The sequence below is a fragment of the Cucumis melo genome, chromosome 8 (assembly GCF_025177605.1).
Source record: "Cucumis melo cultivar AY chromosome 8, USDA_Cmelo_AY_1.0, whole genome shotgun sequence".
NCBI classification, from domain to species: Eukaryota; Viridiplantae; Streptophyta; class Magnoliopsida; order Cucurbitales; family Cucurbitaceae; genus Cucumis; species Cucumis melo.
This window is the reverse complement of record NC_066864.1, coordinates 19,892,960-19,912,529: the sequence shown is the minus strand read 5'-3', so window position 1 is coordinate 19,912,529 and position 19,570 is coordinate 19,892,960. Positions and strand designations below refer to the sequence as shown.

General features: G+C 32.8%; 1 protein-coding gene across 6 annotated transcripts; it reads left to right on the top strand.

Moving 5' to 3' along the window:
• The first annotated feature begins 235 nt into the window (after positions 1 to 235).
• On the top strand, positions 236 to 19,409 carry LOC103486128 (uncharacterized). 6 transcript variants are annotated; one of them, XM_051088248.1, is made up of 9 exons: positions 236 to 374; positions 1,175 to 1,362; positions 1,562 to 1,624; positions 1,764 to 1,905; positions 6,585 to 6,686; positions 12,179 to 12,309; positions 13,450 to 13,517; positions 14,688 to 14,750; positions 17,990 to 18,349. In XM_051088248.1, exons 5-9 carry the CDS (start codon positions 6,634 to 6,636, stop codon positions 18,122 to 18,124), a joined length of 450 nt encoding a protein of 149 aa, XP_050944205.1. In that variant the 5' UTR covers positions 236 to 374; positions 1,175 to 1,362; positions 1,562 to 1,624; positions 1,764 to 1,905; positions 6,585 to 6,633; the 3' UTR covers positions 18,125 to 18,349. The 6 variants fall into 6 exon arrangements, 5 of the variants coding, with proteins under 5 accessions (XP_050944205.1, XP_050944207.1, XP_050944206.1 ...); XR_007822794.1 differs by lacking the exons at positions 236 to 374; positions 1,175 to 1,362; positions 1,562 to 1,624; positions 1,764 to 1,905; positions 6,585 to 6,686 and adding an exon at positions 19,078 to 19,396 and having other exon boundaries at positions 11,820 to 12,309; positions 18,041 to 18,686; XM_051088250.1 differs by lacking the exons at positions 236 to 374; positions 1,175 to 1,362; positions 1,562 to 1,624; ... (2 more) ...; positions 12,179 to 12,309; positions 17,990 to 18,349 and adding exons at positions 11,148 to 11,728; positions 19,078 to 19,409.
• Positions 19,410 to 19,570: the final 161 nt, after the last annotated feature.

The following is a 19,570-nucleotide window of genomic DNA, read 5'->3' as shown; positions in this document are numbered from 1 at the left end:
TGACAAACCAAACCGCAACCGAACTAAAACCAAATGCATGCAGTTTGATTCAGTTTTTGTTAAATTGAAACAACTTCTTATGTGGTTCAGTTCGGTTTAAGATATTAAATCAATTCTAAAACCAAACTGAACCACTTAATTTTAAAAAGTATTATATATATAAGTGGTTATAGTGTCGCCTAGGGTTTCATCATCATCTTCATTCTTATCTCTTTCTCTGTCACTCTTTCTCTCTTTCAGTCTATGTCAATTTTGCTCTCTGTTTATTCTTTTTTTTTTCTTTAGTAATGATCTTACATTCTCCCCTTCTCTCTCCCCCTCATTCCACTTTTTTCCTAAATCTTAAAATCGATTTCATGGATTTAAGCCAAAAGGTTAGTTTCGTATTCCCTTTCACTCGAATCTTTGTTATTTTTTTGCTGATTTTTGTTCATTCGAATTTCTCTATTTTAGGGACTTTTGCTGGCGGATTCTAAATGTTGTGTTGATTGTAAGACTACCAATGTTTTTTTGAACTAGGCGTTTTGAAGTAAGAATAGGCAAGAAGAAGGGAAGGACCAAAGTAGTTTGCGAGAAAGACTTTCGAAGTTTAGGCATTTCTATGTGATTAAGACATTACACGAGAAGGGGGACTAAGTGAAAAGAAGTAAGGAAACTTCTCAGAAGTTTCCTAAGTTATGGGCTACGTGCAGATATTAGGATTAAGCATGTTTAGGATAACTCTTAAGCTTACACATACACCATTATAAGTAGTAGCTGACAAAAAAAACAAAAATTTAGAGGTGATTAAGCTCGGTTGAGAAGTAGTATAAATAGGGGTTGAGGGTAAACCATTAGTTGTTGTTATTCTGCACAATTCAAGAGAAAATCAAAAGAGCTGAAGTGCTACCAAAAGCCTACGCGAGAAGAGGAAGAAGAAGGATATTTTGGTTTAAGACCAAGTTCTATGTGAGTGTTTTCTTTAAAATGTTTAAATGATTTTAAGCATTCTTATAAATTCTTTGATCGTTAGAAATGATGATCTTAAGTTAATCGTTTCTAAAAGAGATTTACATGAAAATTTTATATGATTCAAAGTATGATTTATGTATTTCAAAGCATGATTTGTTGATAAACGGTGTTCAAACTATTAGCTATTTCTTATCAATGAGCTAACTATTATGTGAACATAAAGAGTATAGGCTACCATGGGGTGTACGAGGCTACATGGTGATGAGATGCTAGTTAATACGTTGAAAGGAACGTGTTACACTTAGCAGTCTGGGCAACAAGGATGAATTTGTATATCCTCGGATGCTGTTATTATGGTAGTCTAAACGCGAAGCTACGTGACCTAGCATAGAGGATGATTCGGGATCCTTGGTGAGAGGAATGTTGGTAACTAATGGCCGTTATGCAAAATGAATGTTTATATATGAAATCGTTATATTGTATGTGAAGATGAATTTATATGTTTATGATTTGTTTGGCGAAATAAAGTTTATAAAAGGTATTCCATGAAGAGGTTTTCATAAAACCTCACAGAGTCTTGCAGACTTATGTTTTAAAATTCATCTTTCAGGGAGCAGGTGTGAAGCCCAAGTAAGGAAGGGTGAGGGGCTTGCTAGAGAAGAAGGCTGCCCAGGTATTTTAACTTAAGTTTAAAAATTAATGTATTCATATTCATATTCATAAATGTAAAATGGTTGCAAGTACTTCAATAAATATTAATAAAGTTTAGTTTAGTTTATCTTCTCTGTGTTTTGTTTGCATATCGCCTAAAGGTTTTATTAAGGTATAATTTAAGATTAAGAAAGGTCATGGGGCGATTTAAGCAAAGCTTAAGAAACTGAAGCTAGGGTATGTACGAGGCGGGGTGTGACAACCAAAACTCCTTTGTGGCATGGAGGCCCTACTGGACCTAAGGTTCTTCCCTTCCTTTATCTTTTTCGTTTTTGTTTTTAATTCTTATTGTACAAATTAATTTAATTTATGTTTGTAACTTTGTAAGACTTTTTATTTTATGTATAATGTTCATAAATGATTTAAAACCGAACTGGCGATTCAGTTTCGATTCGATTTGACACAGATGAGTGGTTCGGTTCGATTTTAGATGAGATTTTTTTTGCATTTTGCAGTTTAGTTCAATGCGATTTCAACTTCAAACTAAACCGTGAACACCCTTACTTGACACATATAAAAACGTCAAGTATGTGAGTGTTCATGACATTTAAAAATCGTCAATAATTGTTCTTTACTTGATAAGGAAAAACTGTCAAGAAATTGATTGTTTATGACATTTAAAAAACATAAAGCTGTGAAAGTTTGACATTTAAAAAACGTAAAAAATGTACTTGTTTATGACATTTAAAAAATGTCAAGCATATTTCGAAAATTTTTTAAAATTGTGATTCATTTATATTTTGTTATCCTATTGCGCTTATAGTCCTCGTATTGTAGTCCAACAATTCCATAAAGATGCATGACAATATTCATCAAATACAATTCCAAAACTTGAACATATACGAATATTTCACCATATATACATGAACATTTTCAAAACTTTACATATATGAACATTTCACAATATTGTCATATACAAAGCTTTACTTATATGAAAGATTTTTGTAAATTAATATGGACAATGCTATATGATTACTTACAAAAACATATATATAATTCCATCAATCACCACAAATTCAACTGAAAAATTTACCCTCACTTATCTCAAAACTAGCTACCATAAATCCAATCTCAAAACTATTATAAGTCTACCATCGCATCTATGAACAAAAACCAACAATATCCTAGTTTTTCCTTAGTTTACAATCAACCCCCCACCCCATCCCATACCCAACATCAACAATTCCAAAAAATGACCTATATTATCTACAACAAAAAGTTTTCCTACTTCAAAATGACCAAAAAATCAGCAATCACACATACGAACCCAAAAATTCAGTGAACTCAACTCGAATCTAAGATGACAATGCTTCCTCTAGTCATGATTTTCCCCATAAATCTCATGACATAGTATCCACCCTCAGTGCTCTTGATTTGTAGAAGACACTACATAAGAACAACAAATTAGAATAAAGAAGTAATCCTAATTGCTAGGAGTCTACAAAATACAATGTACAATGAATATGAAGAACATCTCTTTTGCATTTAAAGGAAAGAAACAAATAGGAACTATAAAAAACAAATGCAACTCACACTTAAACATATCAACATTTATTACAATACAAACTTTAAAGTCTATAAGTATCCACGTTCAACCTAAGAAAATGCAAAATATACTTTTGTCAATATCCCCCTCCCTACACACATTTTTTATTTCAAACTCAACATAAAACAAATTCAACTCAGCTTAAACATAATTTTGTATAAATCAATCAAAATTTTCCAATAACATGTCCTTCAAACCATACATTAACTTCTTCTACACCTACCATCACATAAAAAAAAGCATCAATATAGATTTCAAATGAAAAGAGTTAAAATGACAGTTTAAGTCACTTGACATTGCGACAAACTCCTAAGTTGGAAATATTAGAAACAAGAATGCTGGGTCGACTCTCTAAAGGAGTTGGATTCAGAGGTAATCTTCTACTCATGGCTTTTTTTTTTTTTTTTTGAACCCCAACCTTCAAATTATTTCCTAAAAAATGTACCAAATAAATCACATGTTAACAAATGGCTAGAGATATTTGAGGTTTAAGGAGGTGTAGTTGAAGAATCTTCGAGTATAGTATATACGACACCAACCATTTTGTCAAAATCATCATCAAATCCCTCATCTTCTTCATCGAAAAATCAGAAAGATGTTAATAATTAAACATGTTTTAAATAAATAAGTTATATGTGATTTAATTTATGAGAGTTAGAAAAGGATGTGGTTAAAATATTAAAGTTAATTTAGTAAGAGTTTCATATTAGTTAAATGTAGGATTTAAATCGTTGTGTTTAATTATGGTATGAGTTTTGCTCATGATAATCCTATAAATAGGATTGAAATGTTGTAATCTATATCATCCAAGTGGGAGTAAAATACGCACAAAAAGAGTTAAAGACTTCCAATAAGTATTTTTATTTCCTCTCATTATTCTATTTGGAGATTATTTATTTGGGGTGTTCTGCTCAGTCAACAAGTTAGCCATATAAAATCCAAAAATCACAGACAAACTCGAGATATGATGTAGCCTCCATTCACGTTCTTGAAAAAAATGTTTTATAAAATGTGAGAAAGAAAGAAAATCATTGAAAACATCATAAAAGAAAGCATTAAAGACTGTCAATTGCAAAGAAGGCTAAGTTTGCAAAGAGTTCGACAAGGCTTGGTCAGGGATTCAACTATTATTGTCTTCCCTATAGTACATGAAAACGTTGAAACGTCAAATCCTAGGTCGGTGACATACAAAGAAAAGCAATAAACTAAACTACGTATAAGACATGAAGACAAAGTGATTTGGGCGTATTTGGGCATGTGACCATAGGCAAACAATGTCTTGTACAAGCATGCTCGTGACATTCGCCCCCACTTAAACAGTTTACATCCCTGTCGACTGAAAAAGTTGGAACTCTTCTTTCTTCTGCTTCCACGCTTGAAGGTCTTCAACACGTTCCCCATTTGTTTCTTCCATGTGGAGGTTCTTCCACTTCACTAAGAATTCATGTATTCTCCTCGTGGGTCTTCTACCTTTCCTTACTCTGTCAGCAAGGATTTCTTCGAATTTTCTATCTTCTTTTTGTTTCAAGTCAATAGATGGTCGTCCACTATTGTTGCACTGCTTGATGAGAACTTGATCCCCCGCTCAAAACTCAAGGGGGTGTCGCTTCTTATTTGCCCACTTCTTCATCTGTCTTGAGGCTTTCTCTAGGTAAGAACTGTTGGAATTTATGTCCTAAAACTTTTAGTTTGTAGTTAAAATTATATTCTATTCAATAAAGTGGTTATTGAGAACTTATTAGTGAAAATATAATACTCTAATCTTGAATCCAATAAACTAAGGTCCCGAGGCTATCTAGTTTAGACTTGAACTTTATGTAGAGACATAAACGTGGATCAAGTTTGAGTTTATAGCCCAAACGATCTATAGTGTATGAATAAGGTTGGGTGCCTTATTCTGAAAATACTATGGATGTGGCCCGCTCTTTAGTTAGTACAAACAATGTGATCCTGAATCCTTCATGTAGAGACATGGGGGTGGGGTCATCATATGTAAAGAGTTTACATAAGACTGGAATCATAAAATAGTCACTTTTAAGTTATAACACCGTTGACTAGATAAACTGACTATTTTGATTATGATGACCTAGGTAACTTAATCTTAATCATGAGCTAACTATGAACATCTATTCAAAAGGTATTATCCTTAGATCTGCATAGATGAGGACTACTCAACAGCGCTGGTTCAATAAGCCTCCCATTTTATGGGTAAAACCAGGTGAATGGTTAGAGACATAGGGTGCAAGATGGAACTCACTTCTACCCGCTTTAGGGTTAATACATAAGTTGTTCCCTTAAAAGACTGAATCCAAGTCTTGAACAAGGGATCCCACCCTCACATTGGCCCGAGAGAAATTCGGTTTATAGGTCGAACCTTAAACTAATTGTTCAATACTGGATCAGTGAGACTTAAGGAACAAGATGTAGTCTCGAGAGTAAAACGATAATTTAACATAGTCGAGGTTACGAACAACCTGTAAAGAATTAACTTATTGATGATGGTTATATCAAATGGATGAAATATATCTATCATGAGGGGAGTGCAACTACGAGACTTTAGTAGAATGACCTGTTAGATAATGAATGTTGATTAGCTCGGTCTAAAAGGGTTTGACCAATTAATCTCGAATTATTGGAGGCAATGATGTATAGGTCCATTAGGTTCTCCTATTAGCTCATGTGGAATTAACTTAGAATAATATGTTGGAATAATTCGAATTGTTCGAATTAGGTAGAAAGAGAGAATCGACGAATATATGTGATATAACCGTCGATTATAGAGCTTTATATTTAGATGTGATTTAAATATTAAAAAAATATGAATATGAATTCATATTAGGAAGCTCGAAATTGATGAAAATGGTCAAAGTTGTGAAAAGTCAAAATGTTGACTTTTGACTTTGAAAAGTCAAACTTTGACGGCTTTATATTCAAATGTGATTTGAATTTCAGAAAAAGAAATGTGGATTCATGCTTGGGAGGTCGAAATTAGTAAAGACAGATAAAATGGTAAAAAGTCAAAAATGTTGACTTTTGACTTGAAAAAGTCAATGTTTGACTTTGACTTAATTGGTCAAATACCCATATTGTCCTTGGACTAAAGTTAGTGGGACAAGTGTTTACATCAGATGTAAACATATAGCCCACTAAGTTTAAGTGAAAAATAAGGTATTGATTTTTTGTGTAATTCTTTCATGCATTATGCATGTAATGTTTTTTTAAAAATAGGTTTTGAAAATTATTTTGAGACTTTTGGAGAATTTTGAGAAATTATTCAAAACTTTCAAATATTTCTCACCTCTCTTACTTAACCAATTTTTTGGTTTCTTCCTCCTAATTCCATATCTTTTTCTCTAAATTTTTCTTCACTTAACAGGTTCGACAATCCGGTTCTAAGTCTGGAGAATAGCTAGTCAACATTAGTGATGGTCCCGATTCATGTTCACGAGGAGATATGGAAGACTAGGAGGCTTCAAAGGTATGTATTTTCTCTTAACCCTAATTAAACAATTAAGGATTTTTAAGCATGTTAACTTCTAAATTAGTTTAGATGCATCTAGAGTATTTTTCGATCCGTTCTTCCACTACGCATGTCTCGATTTTTTGTTAAGAGCGATGGCTGCGGTTTGTTCCCATTCCTTCGTAAATTAATCAACAAGGTGCGGCAATACAGGTTGCCTACCATAAACAATCTCAAATGGACTTCTCCTGATTGACAAACTCGTCTGAGCATTGAAACAAAATTAGGCCACCTCCAGCAGTTCAACCTAATTCTTTTGTCTTGCGTCTACGAAATTACGCAAATATTCTTTGAGCATACAGTCAATCGCCTGATCTCAACTTCGAAAAGCTTGGTTACCTCAGCAATCCCAAGAACTTGCCCCTCAATCATGACTTGTTTTAGACCATCGAAGGCGACCTGACAATTGGGGGCCAACCCCATTGAACGTCTTTTTTCAACAACTCAGTCGGCAAGCTTGCTCTTTTGAGAATCCTCCCACGAATCGCTTGTAGTAATTAGCTAATCCGAGAAATGAGTGTACCTTCGTGACTGATTTCAGTATTTTTCAATCACGCATTGCAGCAATATTATCCATTCTTCCATACCAATTCGGTCAAACTCTACCATATGACCAAGAGAGTGTCGTCCTTGCGCAAAGGAACATTTTTCTCTCTTGACATACAACTGGTTTTCCTTCAGTTTTTGAAAAACCCTTTGAAGGTGGTCATTGTGTTCTTCCATTGTAGACGTGTTGGTAAGACTAAATGGCACTACGAGGAACTCAAACACTCCATATCTTATAACACAAGTTGTCTTGGACTCATCTCCCTCTGTAATTCTTACTCGACAATATCCTGATCCTAGGTTTAGCTTTGAGAAATACTTTGCCCCATGTGAATGGTCAAACAAGTCAGTGATTATGGGAAGTAGATATTTGTTACGAATAGTGAACTTGTTCAGGGCATGGTAGTCAATACACAACCGTAAACTTCCATTCTTCTTCTTCTAGAAAAGGTCTGGGGCTCATACAAAGCTTTTGTAGGTCTACTAAATCCTGCACTCAATAATTCCTCTACTTGTTTTCGAAGTTCAGTTAACTTTGATGGAACATTCTTCACAAGTGGTTTTGTCTCTAGTAGCAATTTAACCTCATAGTCAATTGTCCTTCGTGGCGACAAAGATTTGGGTCAACTATTAGGCATCACATCACAACACTTCTTTAAGACACACAGAGTGTCTTTTGGGACGTCTCCCTCGTGTTTTCTAACGACTTAAGCGGGATGGCCACAGATGTTGGTTCGTCTTGAGCAAGCCCTTCTTTAGTTGCATGGCTGAGATGATTTTCAACCCGTTAGGCTGACAAATGTCTGCCTGTATAACCGTGGGGGCAGATCCAGTGATCACTACATATTTGGCCGAAGACATTGGTATCACTTGATGTTCAAGTAGGAATTTCATTCCTAATACCATATCAAAGTCATCCATCTTTACAACCACAAAGTCTATGGGGTCGTTCCATCCTTCCAACTTCATCATCGTTCGTTTCACTAGCCCGATGATAGGTAGGGCAGCGAAATTCATGGCATTCATTATTTCTAAACCCTTCTCCCAACGAAGTTTTAGTCGCCTAGCTTCTACCTCTGTTATAAAATTGTAAGTTACACCAAAATCGACCATAGTGCTCTTGGTTGGTTTTTGGTTGACTCAGGTGTCAACGTTATATGTCCTAAAACTCGTAAATAGTAAATATAATCCATTAACTGTTATTAATAAAGTGTTTTATTATTATTTCAATAAGTGTTATTGATTAGATTATTAGTTTTTTCTTAATAACCTAAATCCAATAAACTAACATCCTAAGCTGTTTAATGAGTCTTGAACAATATGTAGAGACATACGGGGATCAATGTTCAAGATCAGTTTAAAAGGTTTATAGTATAGGGTTAAGGCTAGGTACCTTATCTTGGTAACACTATGGATACGACTCACTTTGTATTTGATACAAACGCATTGATCTAATGCGTTCATGTATGTGACATGCAAGTGAGAGTATCCTATGCAATGAGTTTGCATAAGATCGGACCATGAAATAATAATCACTAGATGTAATTCCGTTAACTAGTAGGGTTTCTATTTTATTAGGATGACCTAGGTAACTTAGTCTTAATCTTGAGTGTATTATGAACTCCTGTTTGCGAGAGATTGTCCTTTGATTTGTATGGGTGAAAGTGGCCAAATTGCCGACATAATATGGTTATCATTTTGGGGACAAGACCGAATGGGGAGCTGGGAATATAATCACAAAATATGGAATTCATTCATTTCCACCTTTAGGGTAAGTAGATAAATGTTCCCTTAAATGGTATCTTTGTGACTTGAACAAAGGGTCCTACCCTCTCTATGGCACGAGAGGGGTTTCTGTTTAGTGGTTGGACTATAAACAGGTTGTTCATTAGAGGAGCACTGGTATTTAAGGACTAGAAGTAATCTAGGGGTAAAACATTAATTTAATGCAGCCGGTGTTAGGAACACTTGTGAATGACTAACTTACTGGTATTGGTCTATATCCATGGACACAAAAATATATCTACAGTGAGAAAAATTCAGCTATGAGTATTTAGTAGAATGTAACACAGTTAACGAATATTGATTCATATGGTTAACGAGTTTAGCCAATTAATCTCATATCGTTGTAGTTTTTGATTTGTAGGTCCATTAGCTCCCCTTCCTAGCTCGTAAAGGGTAATGAGATTTATTTATATTGGTTGTAATTTGAAATGTTCAAATTACTTTGGGAATTAATATAATGTATGGTGATACATTATAATATAAAGTTTATATTTTAATTAGACTTTAATATATAAATTTATTTTTGGATATGATTCAAAATTAATTTATGAGAGAATAAAATATTCGAATGAGTTCAAATATTAATTTAATGTGAATTAGATTCATATTAAAACTATAGGTTAAAATTTAATGTGTATATGATACATATTAAAACTATAGGTTATGAGAGAAATTCATATTTGAATATGATTCAAATTTGGATTAAATTAAATATAAGATATTTAATTTAGAAATTAATTAATTGGAGAATTAATTAACAGTTTAATTTATTTTGATTTAATTAAATTAAAACTATAGGTTATGTGAGAGATATTCATTTAAATATGATTTAATATTAATTTATTAAATTTATAGGAAACATCGGTGGTTTTTCCACCTTCTCACTTTTCTCTCAACTTCCCTCCGATGAAGAAGAGGGAGTTACTAGTATGACGTAAAAAAAAAAAAAAAAAAGAGAAGAGTTTGGTGAATTTTTTATGTACGACTTATTCTCTCTAATTTTTTTCTCTCTGGAAAAAGTTCTTCAACGATAGTAAGTTTCTCTTGTTTGTTCTTGTCTGTAATTTTTCTTGAAGGCATGCTTAGCCATAAAAATTAATTTTATAATTATTTTGCCAATGTATTGGTATTTTTTAGGTTTCAATTAAAATTGGGTTAATATCTTTGTAATTCTTTCGCTGTGCAAAGGGCTTCAATCTCTTCACAACATATATTAGACCCCTTTTCATTGGCGCCATTGTCTCCCTTACCTTTTTCTAGAGAGACGATAGGAATTTTAAGGTCTTTATCACTACAAGAAATTAGGGGGTTCCCGACGCACAAAACGGCGTTGAAAGAGGGAACGTTAGGACAAACGCCTATTCCCGAAGCTGTTTTGCATACATCGGGACACAGTGAAAATATTATTTTATCGTTACCTTTTCCTGACGTGTCATTAAGAACGTCAGGAAACGAGAATCTATTCCTAACATGACACTCTAGGGCATCAGGAATAGTTTATAATTAAAATAACTATATAACGTTTCCCGACGTCCTATGCACGACGTCCACTACTAGAAAAAGGGACTTTCTTGATGGTTGTGATTTTAATTTCTTGACGTCTTTTCAAAAAACGTCAAGAAAAAGTGATTTGAAAGATAAACAGTCAAGAATTTTTATGAAAAGGCGGAGGTAGGCCAATTTTCAGATTTCTTGACATCTTTTAAATGTCAAGTAATATGTATTTTTCTTGACGTTTTTAAAACATCAAGGAATATCTATTAAATTCTTGATGTTTTTAAAGCGTCAAGAATATTTATAAATTCGACATTTTTTACGTTTTCTAAACGTCAAGTGATATATACTTTTCCTTGACGTTTTAGTAATATCAAATAAATTCTTGACGTTTTAAAACTTCAAGAATTTTTATAAAAAGGCTAGAGTCATTTTTTCAAATTTATTTGCGTTTTTTAAACGTCAAATAAGATACATTTTCTTGACATTTCAAAAACGTCAAGATTTACTAAATAATTAAAAAAAAAAGTATTTTATTTATTATTAATTAAAAAATCCCTAGGTACTCAAGAGACTCACACTTTTCCCTTTGCTTTCGCGTGTCTCCCCCTCTCGCAAAAGTAACCCATCGTCGATCTCTATCGTCTTTGTCTTCCCCGACCATCTCGACTTCCATCTCTTCTGTCTTTCGTCTTCCCCAATCATCTGAAGTTCTCTAACCGTCTTGCAAAGTTCCATCTCTTCAACTGTCTTTTGTCTTCCGAGTTGTCTGGAGTTTGCCGTCCACTGAAGATCTTCCATCTTCCTCGAGCTCATCATCCACTGGTCATCTTTCGTCTTCCTCGAGTTTGTCGTCTTATGTCTTATCGTCCGACCATCTCGCATCCATTTTCATTCTCATCCTCGAATCTCCATGTATGCTCTTTGTCTAATCATTTTCTCCAACCTTTTTCTTTCTTTTCTTTTTATTCTTTTTCCACCTTATTTAAATTATAGTAAATTCGGTAACCCCGTCCAACATTTTGAGATCATATATAAAATCTCAATTTCCTCTCTCAAACCATCTCTCTGTCTTTCCACGTTCAGGGTTTTCTCTACACAGCTATCGGCAGACGCCATTTTCTTTTCTTTTCTTTACTCGGTCTCTTCAAGTGTTACGAAGGATATTTTGGAAGGTCAGCAATGTTTTTGCGCTTTCATTTGTTTTTGTAGATGTTTTCAAGTTAATTTGTAGAATATATGAAACTGTTTTACATTTTTGGTTTTGAATGTTCATTTTGGGGATGCTAATTTTTGGAGTTATTATGTAATTTGTAGTTTTGCATTTTAATGGCAGATGAGAATTTATTGGATTGTCTGAACAAGAGATAGATAGAGATAACCTCCAATTGAAAATGCAAATTTGGAGCGACTGTGTACGATATCCCTAAAATCGAAAAGCCCTAAACCCTAAAATCTTCCTTCCGTTCACGAGGTCCCTTTACTTCTACCATTCTAAAACGTAGTTATCCCTAACATTTCCGTCGTCTGTCGTACACCGTCCACTGTGTACAAGATCCATTCTCTTCTGCTGTTCGAAAATGTATGCAATTATGATGTTTTAGGTACGATCCCTTAACTTTCAGGTATCTATGGCATGGACTTATTCATTGTTTTGGAGCGACCGGGATACCGTGTTGGACGTCGCAGGAGGTGCAAGCCTCGTGTTGGGACCCAACACAGAGTCACAAAAGAAGATGCCATGAAGTGGTTCCAGGTGAAATATGAGGGTGTGATTCTTCTTAACAAGTCCCAGCAAATCATTGGTTAAACTTCTAGGGTGCGTTTGGGGGAGGGAAAGAGTTATGGGGGAAAAGGATTATAATAATCCTAGGATTATGATAATCCTAGTGTTATGATAATATGTGTTTGGGGGAAAGAATATAAAAGGTAGTATTATAATAGTATGTGTTTGGGGGAGAGATTATGATAGTAGTGTTATAGTAATATGTGTTTGGGGGAAGGATTATGATTGTAGTAATTTAAAAAATAATAATAGAATTTAGATTGGGTTATTTAGGTAGGGTAATGTAGGGTTGTAAGAAAGTAAAAATAGGATAAGATAGGGTTATTTAGGGATTAGGATTATTTATCATATTCCTTGGGCCAAACACGGTTTGGCCCAATTTCCTAATCCTTTTCCCTCTAAAACCCCACCCCAAACACGCCCCTAGGGTTTTTCCCAAATGGTGTTGAGATATATTTGCGTGCAAGCTATAAAATGTTGTGCCTTTGGAATTAGCCTAACTAAAGCTCTCTGTTATTTTATTTGGATATTTTTAGAGTTTAATGGAGATTATTAGGATCAATTCGAAGAACTCTTTAAGCTATTGCTAGTCATATGTCTTATTAGCTAGTTATATTCTTTAATGACTTGTGAAAACTAAAATTACTTTGGTTTTATTTGTTGAAGCATCAACTTCAAATTCTTTTTTATTTGTTTGAATAGATTCTTATGGAAAAAAGTAATTATTAATCGTGATTGATTTGTTTCATTGATTGGTATGGAAATTAAAACTTTGATCTTGAAGCGATGGATAATGTTTTATGGTGTTTTTCTAATCTACGTTTTATAGTGTCGATTCATTACTTTGTTATTATTATTAATATTATTCTGTATATCATAAAAACTAGTTTGTTCGACTTGTGTTCATTGATTCTCATTTGATAGACTTTGTTTAGTGGATGATGAGTTTCAATATCTAGAAACTTCATACCAATTTGAAAAGATCTGGCTTTTGATTCTTTTTTTTTTTTTTGAAAATTAACCCTATAACGTTGAAAATGATTTTGAAAGTTGATTTGCAAAAATAGAGAAGGCAAATAATAGACCAACTATTGTTTGGTTTGAACCTAGGAACTATAGCTGGAGCTTATGTTGGTATGGAATATGAAGTGGAAAGGATTCGCATCACAAGAGATTGGGTATTATATTTACTATTATTTCAAAGCCGTCCTTTAAATCAAGTTTGAGTTATTCTATTAGATTATTGCTTCCAACTCTCTATGTTTGTTTAGGAATATTTTCAATGTTCTGTTTGATTTTCGTTTTGGTTTGGTCCCATTGTCCACTATTATAAATGTTACTAGTTTTATAACTCAGACCTTGGTTCTTTGTACTATTTCGAACAAAAGTTGTTTCTGTTGTTTGTAGTATATGTCGAATTAATTGAACTCAAGGCATCACTTACTATAGATATTGTTATTTTTTTGTTTCTATCTTAGTCTATTTATTGGATCACTTTTCATAATCTTTCATCACCACACCAGAAATGCTTGCTTAATTTAGCATTTTGCTTCAATTTTGAATTTTCAAGAAGGCCTGTTTGATTGACTATGTGAAGTTGATGAAGTCTATTTTTGTGTGTCTTCCTTTATTTCTTGATAGAGGTGTTCTGTGATCACTCACTACCAAGTGTCATTAGTTTGAATTAATATTGAACTAGAGTAATTAGTCAATTATTATCATGGCATTGTTTACCTGATAGAGTGTATTTATTTGTTTTAAAGTAGCACCAAATGAGAAGTTAAGTTAATTGCAGTAAGGTGGTTAAAATGGAAAATTGTGTTGAAACGTTTGGTTGAACTAATTTCAGGACAAACAAAAGTTGGAGTTCTTTTTATTCTATTAGCTTGATGAACCTTGTTTGTAGTGTGTAATCAATTCATGTTTGGTTGGAAGGAATGTTGGTTTAAAAGGAGTGGCCAAATTTTGACTTCATACAACTTTTCGTCACATTCTCTTTATCTATATTGCATTCATCGTTGATTTCCATTATTTTTATCTATATGATGAAAGCCAACAAGGCACAACATGCTTATAAAGGTCCCAATCCTTTGAGAACTAAATATGCTAAAGGCGTCTCCTTCATAACTGATTTTAAAAGCTAACAAAATCTTAAATGGAAAAAGAAGTATTATAATTTTACGTTATTTTCTTTTTTAACTTCAAGAATCAATTGCGATACTAGCTTTTAGTTTTAGACATCTAAGAAAGACGTACTAGTTATATCTTTCAGACTATTAACTAATAGAGATGATTAAGTTTAGTTTACTCACCAATACGGTAATTTTCTTTAATATACTTATTTTTAGTATTGGAAGCAACAAGAAAATTTACTGCTAGGAAGCTTCAACAACAAACAAATGTTTGCTAAGGTATGGTGATATTCTCAGCTTATGTCTAATTTCTTTTGATTCGTGATGAATGATGTTTTGTAATACTTAACTGAGCATGCATATATAGGTTAGCTAATTATGAAGGGATGTGTTCAGCCTCCTTTTGACTAATCTTTTTCTCTTAACCTAAATTAGTTGGTTGTTTATTTTTAGTTAAATCTCTTTCTCTTTAAGTATATACGAATGAAACAACACAATAATTTATTTGAAAATAGTTAAGAGGAATAAATTATTGGGCACATTGGGGAATACCAATAGCAAATTTTCAAATGGAATATTTTCGTCCCCATCAGAAGTTGAGAAGAAACTTGATTGAAAATACAAGACTAAAATAGAAAATCAAAATCTACAACAAGAATATAAAAAATATTCTGCAATGTGAGAGTCTTATATCCCTCAACTTAAACTCAACCAACCAATCAAATTAAACTCAAACGTCCAAAAATGCAGTCCAATGCGTGTTCTTCCTAAAAAATTATTTCCTTCTTTTTGCATCCACCCTTCTATTTACAGTTGTAGATTAAGATAGAGATCCTACCACAAATGCAGTCCACAAAAGTTTCTTCATGACTGTTATACCTCAACCAACAGAAACATTTTGGAACTCTAAACTTGAGATGCTTATTGAACAAATTTTGAAAGAGCAGAAATCAACTAGTAATCAATCACATCCACATATTTGTGAATGGAAGAACTATAGCTAGAGTAAATACAAGGAAGATCAGAAATTAGGAAATCAATAGGGAAAATAAAGGACCTTGAACATAATTGACATTTTAGCAAAAGTAAACACAAAATGGCAGTGGTCAACTGGATAAAACATCAACTACTTAATCTAAGTACCTAACTATAGAACTTGTTATATACCAGAAATCATATGATGAGACACTTTAATTTAAAAGAAAGTTGAAACTGTATAGGACAATCCGAGGACCTAGCTAAGTCACCTGAGTAACTAACCTACCAGTTAATTCCTTAGTGCTTATAGGAAATACTTGAACAAATAGAGATTGAATCAAGTGAATCATCAAAAAAATTTGAAACATATGACAAATTGAACTAGAACATTTATATCCAAACCTTGAATCAGATAAATGTGGAAAATAATTGATTCCCCCAACCTAAAAAAAAAAAAAATCATAATGATCCGGGTACACAGATATCCTCACTACATATACATGTTCCCCTGCTTTTTAATCATATGGAGGAAGTTCAAAATAATGCTTGCAGAATTGGATTTGAAACTCCATTCTCCCTTTCATTCAAAGTTTATTGATGTTTAGGATGAAAAGAAACATGCACAACAACTAATGTAATAATAAAATTTGATAGAACCTAGAGTTTTAAAAGCCTAACTGTTACCTTCAACAACCTCCTCCCGCATTGATGAAGTTCCATCTAAACAAATTCAAGCAACAGAAACACCATATCCTCACTCACATATCACCTAGGTAAACACATTGGATCATTGCATTTGTATCAAATACAAAGTGAGTCATCTCCATAGTGCTACCAAGATAAGATACCCAACCTTATCCCTATACTAAAGACTTTCTAAGCTATATCTCGAACGTTGATCACTTTATGTCTCAACATACAATTCAAAACTCATCAAACAACTTAGGAGGTGTGTTTATTGGATTTAGGTTATTAAGACATAACTAATGATCAATAAACACTTTACTGAAATTAAAAAAAAAAATAAAACTTTATTAATAACAGTCAACAGTTTACATTTAATGTTTACGAGTTTTAGGACATAAAATCCAACAAATAAAACTACAAACCATGAGATTTAGGACATTAGCTCCAACAAAGGTGCGGTTGTAGAAGGGAAGTTTCGTTCTTATAGAAAGCTGAAGAGGTTGCCCCTTGAATTTCTAACTATTGGATTTAATGTCCAAAATATTGTAGATCTTGTAGTTTGTACTTTGTTATCTAATAAAATAAGTATTTTATTTGACATTTAGACTGCATTAGTTCACTCTAATAAATTAAGATCCAAGGTTATATGTTGCCACTTGAACAGAATGTAGTAGATATACAAGTGATTTATGTTCAAGTTATAGCCTAAAAGGTCCGCAATAAATGGATAAGGTTGGGTGTCTTATCCTAGTAATGTTGAGTATACGACTCACTTTATAATTGTTACATGAGTTATACGTGCTAAAACCAATATGATCTACATTGTTCACGTGAAGATATGTAAGTGGGGGCATTTTGTATAAAAAGCAACAATACTATATCAAAAAATAATTGGCTTCTCTTCATAACACCATTGCTTGAAGAAATCAATAATTCACTAGGATGATCATAGATGACTTGACCTTAATCTTGAGTGGGTTGTGTACTCTAATTTATGAGAGAAATTCTTTGATCTGTATGAGTGAGAGTGGATATAGTTGTTGACTCAACAAGCCTACCATTTTGGAGATTTTTCTAGGGAGTTGAGAACTTAACTACACAAGAAGAAATTCGCTTCTTTCCAACCTGAGGGAAAGTAAATGAATTGCTCCTTTAACAGCGGATTTTGGGTTCTTAAGCAATGAGACATCTGTCACTAATTCAAGAGATGTTAGTTTATAGTTAGACAATAAGTTGTTTGATCATTTAAGGAATCAATGGTACTTAAGAAGTTAGATATAACTACAAGGGTAACGGTAATTTGATCCAGCTGTAATTATGAGTAATTTATGAAGGGTCAACTCACTGTTCATTGGCTATTTCCATGGACACAAAAATTCATCCATAGTGTGAATAATTTAGCTATCGATCTTTGGTGGAGTGACTGATAGTTAATGAATATTGATTAATTGAATTAAAAAGTTTAATTAGTTATTCTCATATCATGGAGGCTTCTAATATGTAGGTTCATAAGGTCCCATTATTAGCTCATTAAGGATAATAACGGGAAATAAATTGAATTGTTCCAATTATTCAAAGAAATTTTATATTGATTAGTATAAAGTATAATGTATTTGGATACATTATATGATATACAATTAATTATAGATATGATCAATAATCCAAACTATATTTATATGTTAATTAATTAACTTTATAGAACTATAGCGTAAGAGAGATTATATGCATATAAATATGTAATATTTATATGTTAATTAATTAACTTTATATTAGATAAGATTTATTATATAGTTATATTTAATTTATGTGTGAATTAAGTAATTAATGGTTAATTAGTTAATTAACAAACGTAGGAGAGTGGAAAACCTCCACTCTCCTTTCTTTCTAATCTCTTCTCCCTCCAGACCATTGATCCCTCCATCAATTCCTCTATATATCAAAGGTCTTGGGAACCCACACATCCAATTTCTTTTATTCCTACAGCATAACGGGGAAGCCCTTTTGCAACGATGTCGTTCTAGTTCACATCGAGGGATTTGAGTTTGTCCTTGACCTAACACGAGAGGGAAAACTCGAAGAAATGAAATCTTCAAGGATGAGTTCTCTTATTCATCAGAAGCATGCTTTATGTTGTTGTAATGTTTATCCTATAAATTGTATGATTCGATCGCTAATTTAATGTTTTATAAAATTGATTTTGAATTACAAAACAATCATATGCTAACAATTGAGGAAGTGGAAATTGCAGCAAATAATTCAAGAACCTTGTACAGGATTCTTCATGATCGAAAGAAAAAGAAGATCAACTGGTTTTATCATTGTTTTGAGAAAAATGAAGAGGAAATGACGAATTACACTTTAATTTAAATATGGAAAAGATATAAGTTGTTATTTTCTATAGAAAGGAGACTGTTAATTATGAATCCTTAGCAATATTTGAAGGGAGTATTCAGTAAAAAAGGCCATGACAAAGTAGGATTGGTGGTGTTGAAAATACTACTCGTTAGTACGACAAGAATAGGAAGAAATTGAAGGGAAGTGAAAATCTCGGTAAAAGCTCGTGGTTGTTTTCTTTGATTTTTCCTTTTTTTTCTTTGAAATGATTAGAAATACAATTAATCAAAGAAAAGGTTAAGAATCCTTCATGTGACCACAACATATTCCCTTAAAATCTTTCTTTTCCACAACATATTCATTATTATGACTTTAGCAACGATCAAACTTGTGAGAACTGCTCTTGAAAGATGGGAGAGAATGAGGAAAAATAATTTTTGGCAAAAGTCTTCAAGTTTTCTTTAAAAATTGAGAGAATTTTCTTTCTTTAGGGTGTTCCTTACGAATCTCTACATGATGGGAAGCTAATAGACACCTAACAAGACTTCAGTCGGTCCTTCACTGAGTATATATTTATACTCACCATTCTCTATCTTTAATGTTTCAGGCAAAGGTAGAGGTAGAAGAAAGCTCGTGAATTACAAAAAGGGTCCATATATAATTTGCCATGGGGAAATTACTTTGCTTCCATCTTTCATGTTTTTCAGTATTTTGATTTTTAGCGTTTTTATTTGAATTTATCGAAACTCATGAATTATTTATATGTTATTTTTTAAAAAATCATATAGGACCCTAACTAAGATTTTATCTTCTGACTTTTATTTTTTTTTCTTATAATTATGATTTAGGAATGAACACTTGAAATTATTTATTACAGAACTTAGTTTTCCTTTTTCTCTCTAAAAGAAATAAAATTATTATTTATTTTAATAGTAATGAAATCAGCTTAATATAAGGAGTTGAATTGTTACATTTAATAGATATTGAGAAGTTGTCTAACGATGATAGGATCATTCTTATGGGCCTACTTGTCACAAACATCGAGAAAGCCAATTGCTTCCTAACAACATTACTATACTTGGGATGACTAACCAATAACC